Here is a 13,916-nt window from a genome sequence, read left to right on the forward strand (position 1 = left end):
TTAGGGGCATCATACACCGTCTGGTGGGGTTCCGGAAACTTAGGCTCATAAGGCTCGAGCATGAACTTCTTGACGATATAGTGGTATAAATCGACAGAAAGAGTACACTGGCACTCGCCAGCAGTACTCTTATCGTCCTTATCAGACATGGACGTCGGGTTCTCAAGGTATACATCGGACTCCTCGACAGTAACCTCGGGATCATGAGTAGAAGACATTTTTTAGATGAAGAGAGCGATTTCAGGAGAATGCTCGACGGAAAAGTTGAGTATTCGCCGGAAATCGCTTAGAAGAAGAAGAGTGAAGTGAAAGTATGGAATGAGATGCACCCCTCCCCCCTTATATACTCATCGCAATGAATGCGATGAATTTAATGCGGAAGAGAGAGAAAAGCGCAAGTGCAATGAAGCGGCGACACGTGGATAAAGCAAGCTGGCAACAGCTGTCAAAAGGACGCGTGCCATAAAACTCGCGCCCACGCGCCTGAAAAAGCGTCCGGATTGACCACATACTGTCACGTAGTCATAACTTCCTGCACGTCCTGAAACCGTCAGAAGAAACCGTCAGAAGACGCTAACGTCCCTTCAGCCGTTTGGACTGTCCTTATCCTTTCACCAACTCTTCGAATTTCAGAGATTCAAAAAGATTCAAAAATAAGAGGGAATATACCCCCTTACCTTGGAAAACAAGAAACCATAAGACAAGTGCGGGTACAGTGTTAAGGCGAAACCCTTCACATACTTAGCACTTGCAGGGAATTGAAGCCAAGATACCTTGGAAAACAAGGAACCGTAAGACAAGTGCGGGTACAGTGTCAAGGAAAAACCCTTCACATACTCAACACTTGCAGGGAATTGAACCCAAGAAGGATCTTATGGGCTATGCTCGCGGAAAGAGAAATAACACCTCCGCATGGCGGGAACGTTGAGAACTAGATTGTTTGAAGCTTCAAGGTGGAATTGGTGGTTTAACATAACTGATCACTATGTCCAAAACTACCAAAACCTCGTGAAAAATCTATACAAGTGAAACTCAACGCTCCCGACTTGCGAAGAGGTTAAACACCTACCCGCATCATAACCAAAGATCAGGCAGAAAAGTCGGGAATTTCTGCAAGTGACATTAGGAAAACTGCGGGAAGAATCCCCATGGAAAACCTTAAAAAACAAAAACCCCTCTTTAAAACCCCTTGCTTAAAGTCCAAAAGTCCACATCACTTATTAACAATTCATGAGAAGAACAATGGACTGGGGGGACTTGAAGAGGTAGGTCCCCGCAAAGCCCAGTTGGACCCACAAGACACACCTTGAAGAGGTACGTCTGCGCAAAGACCAACTGGTTCCGCAGGACCCACCATGCTCAGAGAGATGAAGACCTTACACGCAGTAAGCCAGCTGTTCCCGCAGGAAAGCCTCCCTTGGTACAGTACCCTGCCTGTTCCCGCAGCTATGGGTACAAGCCAAGAAGGAAGGCTACCCGCACTAACAGTAAGGCTACACGCATAAGGCACTAACTCTTATACTTCAGTAATGTCACGAAGAAGGAATGAGCAGGGCGGGAATATTCCCGCCCAAAAGAGCTAGTCCGTACGTTTCTGGAAGATCTTTTGTACTATACCTGCCAAGGTATGGACAAAATAAATAAGATCTGACCAAAGCAGCCCATGAATCAATCACAGGGTGACAGCTCACCGACAATAGTACGAGGAGGAGCACGCTCCAGTACAAAATGTCACTATCAGCCGCTGCCTACCCACCAACTCCCATCGTGGCACGTACATAGCCCGTAGTTGGTGGAAAAGGAATATTATACAGCTGGCCGTAGCTGCTTGGAAACCTACCTTCGGCTATAAATACTCCAACACCTTGGAACGGTATTATCATCTCATGTTATCTTATCATATCTTCTCTAGCTATTTCTCTCAATATACACTTATATTCAGAGCAATCTAGTCTGATTCTCACGCCGGAAGGTGGTCACAAGGAGGAACCCCCCCCCCTTCTCAGTGACGAGCTCACGGTGTTTGTTTTGCAGGTTGAGAAGAATAACCATCTTTGCCGGACCTAACCCTCGTGGGAAACATCTATTTAACCCCCAGATTATCCGTAATCTGCCGGGGTCGTTTAGTGTTTCTTCAGATACCTTTCTTTTTTTTTCTTTTTTTTAACAAGTACCATAAATTCAAATTCTACGCCAAACTGTTGTTTACTTAAACTATTGCAAATCCCCAATTTTATCCCTAATTTCACTCCGGTTTGATTTCTATAACCTTACTTGAATGTACCACTAACATTTTTTGGACCATTTCTCGATTTATGCGTGTCATCCTTGCGCAGGGCCCATGCTAATCTTCTTTGTATCGTTCCAATTTTATCGGATGTCCCCGAAGGGACAATGTACCACTAACATATTGACCACTAAGATATTCAGTTGCTACAAAACCTACTCAATCTTGAACAACAAAACAAAATATGTAGATTTATTTGTTCAACATTAGTGGAGATATCTGGAAAAGTAGATACCAATATGATAATAAAAAAAGGAATATTAAAACGTATGTATGAGAAAGAATAAGACCAGATGGGTGAATTGATCAAAGGGATCCATGAGAAAGAAAGGTATGGTGAAGTTAGGGTGAAAGCGAAGTAGGAGGTTTAATGGACATAAAATTAGGGTTAGAATGTTTTTATCCTACCCGTTTAAGATAATAATACCCTGTAACCCAACCCATAGTTTAGGATCAATAAGATGGATAATTACTTCTCTTCAGTTTGTATAAATTTGTATCTGAAGAGACATCGGCACCTAAAAAAGAAGGGGCTAACAAACATGGTTTTAAATCAGACGCCCTAAACCACATTGGCGCCTTACTCCAGAAATTAGACTAAAATACAACAATTTTGGTTTAAGCAACAACCACAATCGACTTCTGTTGAACATTAGCAGCCTGATTCAAAACTGGGAATCGATGAAGAAGTGATCTGTTGATCTAACGTTGGAAGAGATGGGGTGAAGAAGCGGATTTTGTGGTGGACCCATGTATCTTATAAAAATAAACATATTATATATTACAAATCATCTTATAAACATATAGATTAAAATAACATTTATTCTATGTCGCATTTGGTTAGTCGACGTTATTTGATCGGTTATTGGTTCATTATTATCCAACGTATTTATTCGATACTTAATATTTTCCGTTTTCAATGTGTGTATTACAATATTTGATAAAAAATTGAAATGTACAAAAATAATAATAATTAAAAAAAGAGAAGATAAAATGGTTAAGAATGTTTGGATATTTTACTGGAAAAAGATATTGGTGTGATGAAAGACTCATACAGATGGATGCTCAATAATAATGGTTATTTTAACTATAAATCATGGTGGTTGGCTTTTCAAGATGGTGTCGGTCAGTTCCGACTTTCACGCTAGATCGGAATAATTGGGTTCTTAGTTTGGAAGGCGGAGATAGGTACGATTGCAATATCATATGCGTTATGTAAACAAAGGGTCATAATGAGATAAAGTGGTGCCCGAGTTGTGAAGTTTTTCTAGAGTCATTGAATAACATTCTTATATCATTTTATATGGCCTCGGTTGTATTGACAATTCGTTAGTAATTGGTGCGGCGTTCCACCAATCTATGCTTTCGAGGTGAATGAATTGTTAAAGATTCACCTTAAGGAACATAAAGACAAACGAAAAAGCAATACAGTTGATCATCCTCACGTCTTGTTGGAGTTTAAGGAAGGGGTGGAATGAAAACTATTTTTAACAAAACATGGGTGGTCAATCAACAGAATTAAAGAAGACATAAAAAGGCTCTCGTTCGTATGGATGAAGAATTGGGAGAAAATGGTAGGTCTAGATTGGGAGACGGGGTGCACTTTTTCGTTGAGTATTTTTCTTTAATTTAGGGGGTGTCTGGATGAGCTTTTCAAACTTGTTTATTTGATTTTTGAAAAGCAAAAATTGTTTGGCAAACCTCCTTTTAAAGCTTCAAAACTGAGTTTTTAAAAAGTACTTTTACTCTTAAAAAATCAAATAAGTAAATAGGCAAAATTTAAAAGTTCATCCAAACACCACGTTAGTTTTGTTGACTATTGTAATATGTTCTTCTTTTGGTGCTTCTTGATGTCTAGTTAGCAGTTACATCCTAGCGTCGTGGGTGCTTTTTTTTAATGAAATCGGTCGTTAAAAAACAAATTACACTATATATTAAAGGAAAACCGAAGGGACACTGTAGCAATCTACAGTGCCAAAGGGTGTTTTGGGAATTTCACAGTGACCAGGGGTGTGATTTGCTTCTTTTCAATGCATAGCTCGGCTCCAACTCTGAACACAACGCCAAAACCTAGATGAAGATTCACAAAGAAATTCCGGTTAGACGACATCACCTACGTGACCGTCGAAGAAGGACCATGAGGTAGAAGACGAACTAACGTGGTTCCGTATCAAGTTCAGACTACCAACAATCTCCAAGTAAGAACAGGGGCGAACCTATAGCCCGCTGTGGGTAGGCAGCCGCCACCTTAATTTTTTTTTCTTTTTAGTGTTATACGGATGACTATTTCTATTTCAGAGGCATTTACGTGAATCGTGAATTGCATAATGCAAACATAGGGATACTAAAATGATGGGGAATTAATTCCAACTTTTTCCTAATGACCCCTTTATGTTTTCTCCATTTTTTGTATAGCTTATTTGGGAGAAGATGCTGAAGGGAAAACAGAATATGTTGTCCGACTGTAAGTTTCATGTGAAAATGAGCATACTTATTACTTTATGTAATTATATGGAACTTTATGACATGTGTATGTTGAGGTACGCACCGATTTAGATGCATATTTAGGAGACTTTGATTTTATAACCAGCATTTACTATGAAGGATAAATGAGCCAAGAGTTTGATAAACTAAAGTGGGTTGATGTGCTTGAAGTATAAGGATGAACTATTTAATATAGACCTGTCGAATTCAAAATAAATTATGAGTATAAAATTGTGCCGTTGGAACACCTAGTACTAATGATCCAACCCGCTATTGGAATATCGGAAATCGTGTAGCAAACTTTTTCCGACGAATTATTATTCCTAAAAGAAACCAATTAAGAAAAATCAAAAATGTAATAAATACAATTATAAGGAACCACAAGAGTTGTCAATCGATAGACTTCACTACCTCAAGAAATCATGGAGATATATATTAGATTCTATTTATATTAATAAATTAGTAAATTACATTAATTACTTTACTCTAGACATACCTTTTAATTTTCTACTACAGTATAATAATAAATTTTAAAAAGCTAGGTGTGGGCCACTTACAAAAGGTATATGTTGTGTGAGTAATTGACTTGAGTTTGGGTGAATGTATGATTTCAGCTCAACCTAGAGGCTAAAACTACTAATCCAGACAAGGATAGAAGATGCCTATTATTATTTTCCCTTAATAACAAACAAAATTATAAACTTTCTACTTTAAAAATAAAAAGCAAACAAATACTTAATTTAATATTGGCTTTGGTTATCCACACACCCTTTGACCTATTCACAAACCCTTAGAAACCATATGATCGTATAGCTCCTATACGATCGTATAAGAATGCAGCTTTTGTTAGATTTTCGCAGGTTTTGTCTGTTGTCCAGACTTTTCATACGATAGTATGGATACTATACGATCGTATAACTTGTTTTTTTTTTTAATTTTTAACAAATATGCAACTTGTGAGTTTTGAGTTTTAACAAAGGGTATAGCATGTGTTAACTACCCATTTATTATTCGGAACTGTTGGTATAACTATTTTAAGAAATTATAACTTTAAAAGGCTTAAACTTTTGTAAAGTATAACTAGTTGGTTGTCTTCTTCGTTCGGCGCGAGACCCGTATATTAAAACCGGTAGAATATTATATCACGTCCGGAATATTGTGTCGTATCAAATAATAAACTGAATAATATATCACGTCGGAATATTGTATCGTGTCTTTGCGTAAAACGAGGGTAATACGTACGGGATATTATATCATATATTATGCGGAATCATGTCCAAGTATATCACGTTTATTGTATCGTGTCGTTGCGTAAAACGAGGGTAATACGTACGGGATATTATATCATATATTATGCAGAATTCATGTCCAAGTATATCATGTTTGGTTTTAACATGCACGGCTATCTTAATCAAATTTGGTTTTTGTTTTTTTTGTTTCCATACGATCGTACGGGAGTCATACTATCGTATGACTCACAGTCAGATTCCGTACACTGCGCGTGCAGATGTACTTTTGTCGTATTTTTGTCCCATACGATCATATAGGTCCTATACGATCGTATATAGGGTGTGTGAGTTTCTAAAAGGGGTGTATGAAGGGGTCATGTTATTCATACACCCCTTTTAGAAACTCACACACCCTTTATACGATCGTATAAGAGCTATACGATCGTATGGAATAAAAAACAAAAAAAGTACACCTGCAGGCGCAGTGTACGGAGTTTGACTGGGAGCCATACGATAGTATGACTCCCATACGATCGTATGGAAACAAAAAAAAACAAAAATTGAATGGAAACAAAATAAACGGTATTCTTTGTTATAGATATAATATATATGTTTTTAGAAATTTTATATAAATTTTTTTAAAATACGGGCCTAACCAATTCAGGGTATTTCCATCCTGAATTTGCAAATGTCATCCATTGCATTTAAAACTTTATGTTAATATGCCATTAAGAAATTTGCAAATATAATATATATGTTTGTAACAAATATATAAAACTTTTTAAAAAGTTGCCAGTTGTTAAATAAAAAAAATAAAAAAAAAACAAGTTATACGATCGAGTACAAAATATTTAAGGAATTACGTGATCCCTACATTATACAAAATAATGAATAAACGCAACTCAGACCGAGTACACATGTTTCTGGTTCCAAACATAATTTGTCTAGTCTATCAATCAAGGCTACGTGGCCGCAGACAAAAGGTCATAATAAAAGTTCTCCAATGGGCGTCAGTTTCTGGAAAACCGTAATTGTGTGTGTATGGCAGTGGCACAAATCACAGAAATAAAATGCATTAATTTGTCTTTAGAGTCAACGATTCACCAACATATTGTTGACGTATTTTTCTCCAACATTTCGGGAAATAAAATTAGCACAGGTAGCAAGGAATTATAGCTATCCATAAAGTTAGATGCTCGCAAGGTAGAGATGACTCAATTTTTAATTATTTAAATATTGTAAACAATATTTAAACAAGATTTATAAATTATTCACTTGGATATTTATTATCCGAGAAGTTTTTCAAATAAATTGAATATTTTATTATTATAAATAAAAGGTTAACAAATAAATTGATGTTTAAAAATATATATTAATATTTTATTATAAATAAAGACTTCCGCCAAATAACCGCAACTATGATATATTTACAAAACAGGTACCAACTATTGGTCACACGCCTAGGCCCTAAGTCGGATGTGACAACATGCAAAAGAAGCATTTTCTCCGTCATTTTAAAATTATATTATACTTTAATAATATACTAAATTTGGGTAACAACTCTAATTCAAATTCTTCATTCAATTCACACCTTCATATGAGATCATCCCCAACTATCACCGTTAAAGTGACGCCTGTCATTTTCGATAGTCTTGTGTTGTGAATGCTCTAATGTTGTTTATTTATTTGTCTCCTTAAATACGATAGCTTATTATATGATAATTTTTAGAGTTATGCATTATGTACTTATAACTAAGAAAAGCAACATGTTCTGTCAAAATACTACTTGCATCACGAAATTATACCAAGATAAATTTTTTTTAATGTTGTACATTATTTTACTGGTCTTAAATCCTTACATGCTATAAAATACGGAGTACATGTTTTTATTTTTAAGGAGTTTAATAAACGCATTGTGTTAAGGTTGACCTACTTTTAACCTGTTTGATTAAAGATTAACATGTTTAATGTGCTAAATTAAGCTTATTGGCTTATTAACCGGTAAACTAGAATTAAAAATATATGTGATAAGTTTTAACCGCCAAATTTTATCCCAAAATTAGTAAAATATGTAATTTAGACTATTTAAATAATACCTCAAAACAATCTTATAATAGAGAAAAGAACAAATTCATTTAGCAAAAGTAGAGTTATAAAAAAAACATATTTAACATAACATAATAATAATAATAATGCAACATATGTTTAGAAGACTTTAAGATGGTTGAAGTTGCAACCACCACCATTCTCTTGCCACTCATATTCCCTAATCCCCACAACCCTCTTTTTCTACAATCTTTAAATCAAATCTTCACTCTTTCTTCCCAAATTCCAAAAAACCTCTCTCTCTCTCTCTCTCTCTCTCTCTCACACACTAACACACAGTATCCAATTCACCACAAATGTCCCAAGAACAAGAAAAACACAGAAAACCCAGAAACCATAGAGATCCAATCCCAAAATCATCATTCATTCCTGACCCATTATTACCCAGCAAGAAAAAGTTTTCAAGGTTCCGGGGGCTGGGTTGTTCGGCGCCGGCGACGGCGCAGGTGTCGGTGCCGGCGATGATACGGACGTCGGCGAGCTGGGAGGGGAAGAAAGCCAGGAAAAACAAAATCAAAAACAATTTTGCTGAAGACAGTATTCCGGTTCCGGCGGCGTGTCTGGTGGGGCCGGAGGTGTGGTGTGGGCCCGGAATTGGGTTGTCAACAGATGCTGCTTCGGTGGATTGTGTGGTGGCAAGGAGGTCTTCTGGTGGTGGTGGCAGAGGCAAAGTTGATGTTGAAAAGATTAATAATAATTAAGGGAGGTATGTTTTTTGTTGGATTTTGTAGATGTTTTGGTGTGATGGAAAGATTTGAGATTTGTATCAAGTTTGCAACTTGACAATGGGTGTTTGGATGCTGGATAGATTAGCCTTATTGCATGTTAAAAAATATTATTATTTTTATTATTCTAATACTTATTAAGAATAGAATAGTTTTATTATTATTATTATTATTATTCTGATTATTTAATTGTTGTAATAGTTGGATTTGGAGAAGTGAGTGAGGAGTTATTTGAGGAAAACTTTATGATTTTGATCTTGCAATTGTTTTGATAACTGTAAAATATTTGAAAATTTTGATCATTGGATTATCTAATTCCTGTTTTTGTTCATTAAATTCAAGTTTTTATAATCAACACTTTGAAATGTCCAAACACTCCTTATAGAGCTAATAGGATAAAAGAGTTTTTTTTTTATTTAAAAAACTATTATAAGAATAAAAATGTTTAAACCTTGGTTAGTGCTGCTTTTTTTGTTGTTATTCCGCATAAGTATAAAATTTTTAAAATTTGGTTAGGGCTTCTTTTTTTTTTCTTGTTATTCCTCATGAAGAATAAAAAGCTGGTTAATTATTAATCACCCCTAAAGGAAGGAATAAAGGGTGCTCCTTATACTTGTTATTCCCGACAAGAATAAAATTGATTAGTTTTTATGGATACCATAGTATACTCGTATATCCAAACATCCCTTATACTCTTATAGGAATAATGAGTGCTCCTTTTGTATTTTTATTTACAAGAATAAAATTAGTTAAATCTTTTTTGTTTGCATAGTATACTCATAAACACATCGTGCCAATGATCTTTCTTATTTCAACTTGGGTTCGAGATGTACATATATATATATATATAATTTATTTCATTTTAATTTGAAACTAAAGATGCTGTTTGAATTATTAATCTAGAGAGGTTCATTTGGTGGAAGGAGAATGGTGCATCCCGAAGATCTTTCGTTTTTTGATACCGACTCTGGGATCCCACACCATCGATTAGACGTATTCGGATCTCGACATCATCACCATCTTAGACATCCTTCTCCCGAAGGGCTTGCTGAGGTTAACAAACAATTTACTTTTTACTATTATTTTGTTCATCAGTTAAACGATAGTTATCAAATGCGCAAAAAAACCAAGGCCTCAGGAAAAAAAAGCTCGCTTAAATAAATAAAAATTAAAATATATTATGCAATGGAAAAATAAAAAGAACACTTAATAAATAAGTTATAATCGGGTATTTTTAAGGTAAATCTTTTAAATGGGTTAAGTGATAAATAAAATAAGAAAATATAAATAAGAAAAATCGAAAAAAAGAAAAGAAAATAAAAAACCGTTTCAGCTTCCTAGAATTGCGCCTTTAATCTTTACTATAGGTTGGTTAAAGCATTAAAAGGCAGGGTTTGAAATTAATAATAATAATAAGTTTGTGGTTTGGTTTAGATTGTTATGCTTCAAGGCAATCTACTAATGGGAGGAAGATTAGATCATGATCGATACAGAGACTGGAGGCTTGATGTCGACCATATGTCTTATGAGGTTCGTTTATTATTATATTATATATATATATATATATATATATATATATATCCTTACCTTTTAGTTTTTATATTTACTTTTTTTTGGTGGAAATAGCAACTGCTTGAGCTTGGTGAGAAAATCGGGTACGTGAGTACCGGTTTAAGAGAAGACGAGATACGTCGTTGTGTTAAGAAAGCAAAGCCACCATTAAACACTGAGAACCAATGGAAATGCACCATTTGCCAGGTTGTTATTTTTATACATGGTTTAATGTTACTAACCAAAGCAAGTTGGCCGGTTCGAGATTTATGCAACTCGGAACCTGTCGTTTTACATTTTTAATTTATCTTTTGGAATATGAAGCATATGTTATATATTTTTTAACCATCTTTATGATTTAAGAAGTTTTAATACGAACTACCAATTAGAGAAAAAAAGAAAGAAATAAAAATTCGGTTAAACCCCAAAGATTAAACTGTCAAAACACACAAAACTGTCAAAACCGGCCAAAACAGGACCGTGACTGTGACTGGACGAATGAACAAGTTTGGCTACCAGTCAAATGTGTTTTTTTTTCCAAAATATGAGAAAGCATTGACACTGATTGGGAGGAATGGTGCAAGTTTAGCTTTTTGTCTAGTTGTGTTCCTTTTTCTTTTTGTCTAGTTGTTTTCCTTTTTCGTCATTATAAAATTTGGCCTTCCAAAGAAACTTTAAAACAGGCATTTAAGAAGTTAAAATACATTTTAATTTGACAAAGATTTATCGGAAAAAAAGAAGATAAGTTAATAAAATTTTAAAACTGTGACAGGAGGAACATGAAGGGGAGGAAGAGATTGGTAAGTTGGAGTGTGGGCATTTGTACCACATGTATTGTATAAAGGAATGGTTGAGGCAGAAGAAGACATGTCCCATCTGCAAAGCAGCTGTTCACTCTCAACAGTAGGCTGCTGCTGGTGTGTAATCAATCTCATCTCATCTGTGCATAAAACAAAACGAAACAAAAATCAAAAGAATTGCTGGGGATCTTCTTTTTCACCTTTTGTGCTTTGCTTAACATGATGATTTTACTGGCCATTTGTTGGATTTAATGACACTTGTAACAAGTGTATGCTGCTTCCATTGTCTCCATTTGTGTTTTTTTTTTGTTTTTGGTTTCCCGGCTCGTTTAGTCAGTTGATGACCTTAATATGTTGGTGTTTCAAATGAAAATCTTGTTTTTAACATTTGAAAGCAAAGCCATGAAGCATGGATCAACTTATAGAGGAGGAGATCATGCGCAAATAAGTTTTATCGTACAAATTGTACGAAGTAAAGAGAAAAAAACGCAAATAGAGTGATTGTATTTTGTTGTAGCTTAAGCACTCCATTGAAAACGCCACGTCTTTTTTCCCTTCAATTTGTATGTTTGTCACGATAAACGCATTTGTGTATATGATTCAAACACTACAAAAGTTTTATGACAAAAATGTTGTGGTCGACAAAAAGTAGAATTTTAAGTAATTTCAAAATTATAGAAGTGGAAATTAATTCATTGAAATGAGTTTTCAAATTGACATAAAATAATAAACTGTTTTAAATTATTAAACTAAAACACATAGAAAATGATTGGGTGAGTCAATGAGATTTGATGGAAATACATAACCATATACCTGTGCGAGTAAAAGGAAAAGGAGATTGTCCAAGGCATCATAATTATCGGATGTTGGCGGTTGTGAAAAGCTAGGAACGAAAAGTTATATGAAGGTAAAGAAGAGATTATGAGAGGTATTAAAACTTCGGGTTTTCTTTGGTTAAACAACATATTAAGGAAAAGGTTAGTTGATTGGTTTACTTTGTGCAATTATGCCCCAATGTAATTGTTTGTTGGTTATGGCTATGCTCCTCCGGTCTCTTTGTGGAGGGGTTAGCGTTGTTTTGTTCTTTGTGGGATTGGCAGTTTGTTTCGTTTTAATAAGTTCTTTTTATAAAAAAAGAAAAGAAAATTGTCCCGTAAGTGATCTAAATGACCATTAAAAGAAAAAAAAAAATGACATTGAAAATATATAAAATAGACAATGAATTAGTTTACCCCATTTGGTTTCTTGTGGTTGGTTTGTCGGGTTTGACCGAGAGTGATTTTTTGTTGGGGCTGCAAATGGTGGGTTAGGTCAGGTGAATGAGTTATTTGAAGGAAAACAATGACAAGTCAATCTTGGAGTCAATTCTACCTCTACAATTTTGTTGCATGCATTCATCCCATGACATGCTAAAAACACAACGCATATAATCAGGAATTTGGGTTTTTGACAAATAAATCCAGTCCGGACCGAAAATCTAATATTCCAACAGACCGATGACACAAGTGTCACATAACGTTTTAGTCACCGGTTAGGTTAGGTTAGGTTAGGGTGATTTAGACCAGAAGCGGTAGGCAAGCATCACTTTTCACCTTTGGTCGTGTTGCTAATATAATATCCCATCTAACATGAAACATGTGTTAGAACTTAGACACAGATTTCTTGTTTACTTTTCTTATAATTGTTTGTTAAGAAAATATTTCCTATAACAATGTGTTGGTTTTAGCAAATGTATAATCTACTTTCTTTGTCTTCAACCAAGGGTTTGTATTCACCAAAGTGGTAAAGATTATTGTTACAAAACTTATGATCACATCTTATATCTCAATCATATTCGTCTCCCATCAGTTACTTCACATCTCACTAATGTTGTCCACTATAATCCAAGTGATTGAGATCACCGTTCCAATAAAAGCACTCACCCACTTTCTCTCTCGATAAACTATGCTGTCTCTTCTAAATTGAGAAGTGTTAAAAGAAATAATAGTGGTCGTAATAAAAACCCAAATAGCGTTTGCTATGCAAAAATGAGAGGGAGACTTGTGAGAGAATAAAAAAATGGGTGTTTGTTTGATCAATAGAATGGAATCAATGATTCATGAATCTCGTTTGTTGGCGGTCATTCTAGTTTTGCATCACTATCTATCTTGAAGTTTGGATGCTGTTTTTTAAGTTTTTTCAAACAGTTAAACATTTTGACTAAGAATTAACATCTTAGAAATAACTTTGACCAGTTGTTTGAAAATGAACGTTTAATATGTTTTTGAAAAATGTAACTTATTTTGATTCCCAAATGGTTGTCTTATCGCAATTCACCTCAATTTGTAGCCCCTCCACTACATATAGCCTAAGAACCTCCTAGGCCCGGCTTGATTCTAAGGCTATGCGTAGTGAAGGGGCTACAAAATGTGGCGTTTTTGCGTCATGTGACGTCCAGTCAGCAAATAGTGGGTATTTATTTTTAGGGTGTAATGGTTTTGTAGCTCAATATATATACATATATACCACACACAATCCATTATGATAATAAAATCAAAACGGGAAGAGGCAATAAATAGATGCACCCCTCCCCCTTATCGCCCCACACGCCCGGGTGGGGGGGGGGGGGGGTTCGCCGGATTTCGCCCCAAGACCACGCCAACTACGGGTGGCCTAAATAAGAGACGCTCTCTTTAAAATAAAACAAATTCCCAACTTGCATACTTCATTGTGATACTTAGGTTGCACAAACTTT

General features: G+C 35.3%; 1 protein-coding gene and 1 non-coding gene across 2 annotated transcripts; one reads left to right on the forward strand and one right to left on the reverse strand.

Annotated features, from left to right (window-relative positions):
* Window positions 1-2,290: 2,290 nt before the first annotated feature.
* Window positions 2,291-2,393, reverse strand: LOC143601420 (U6 spliceosomal RNA). The gene has a single exon (XR_013147646.1). It is a non-coding gene; the product is annotated as a U6 spliceosomal RNA (small nuclear RNA).
* Window positions 2,394-8,249: 5,856 nt separating this feature from the next.
* Window positions 8,250-11,468, forward strand: LOC143601418 (uncharacterized). Its single transcript, XM_077078832.1, has 5 exons — window positions 8,250-8,804; window positions 9,735-9,884; window positions 10,266-10,361; window positions 10,458-10,589; window positions 11,155-11,468. Exons 1-5 carry the CDS (start codon window positions 8,403-8,405, stop codon window positions 11,287-11,289), a joined length of 915 nt encoding a protein of 304 aa, XP_076934947.1. The 5' UTR covers window positions 8,250-8,402; the 3' UTR covers window positions 11,290-11,468.
* The last annotated feature ends 2,448 nt before the right edge of the window (window positions 11,469-13,916 follow it).

This window comes from Bidens hawaiensis, unplaced genomic scaffold (assembly GCF_021521415.1).
Source record: "Bidens hawaiensis isolate Kalapana, Puna unplaced genomic scaffold, B.hawaiensis_p1.1 tig00056223_1, whole genome shotgun sequence".
NCBI classification, from domain to species: Eukaryota; Viridiplantae; Streptophyta; class Magnoliopsida; order Asterales; family Asteraceae; genus Bidens; species Bidens hawaiensis.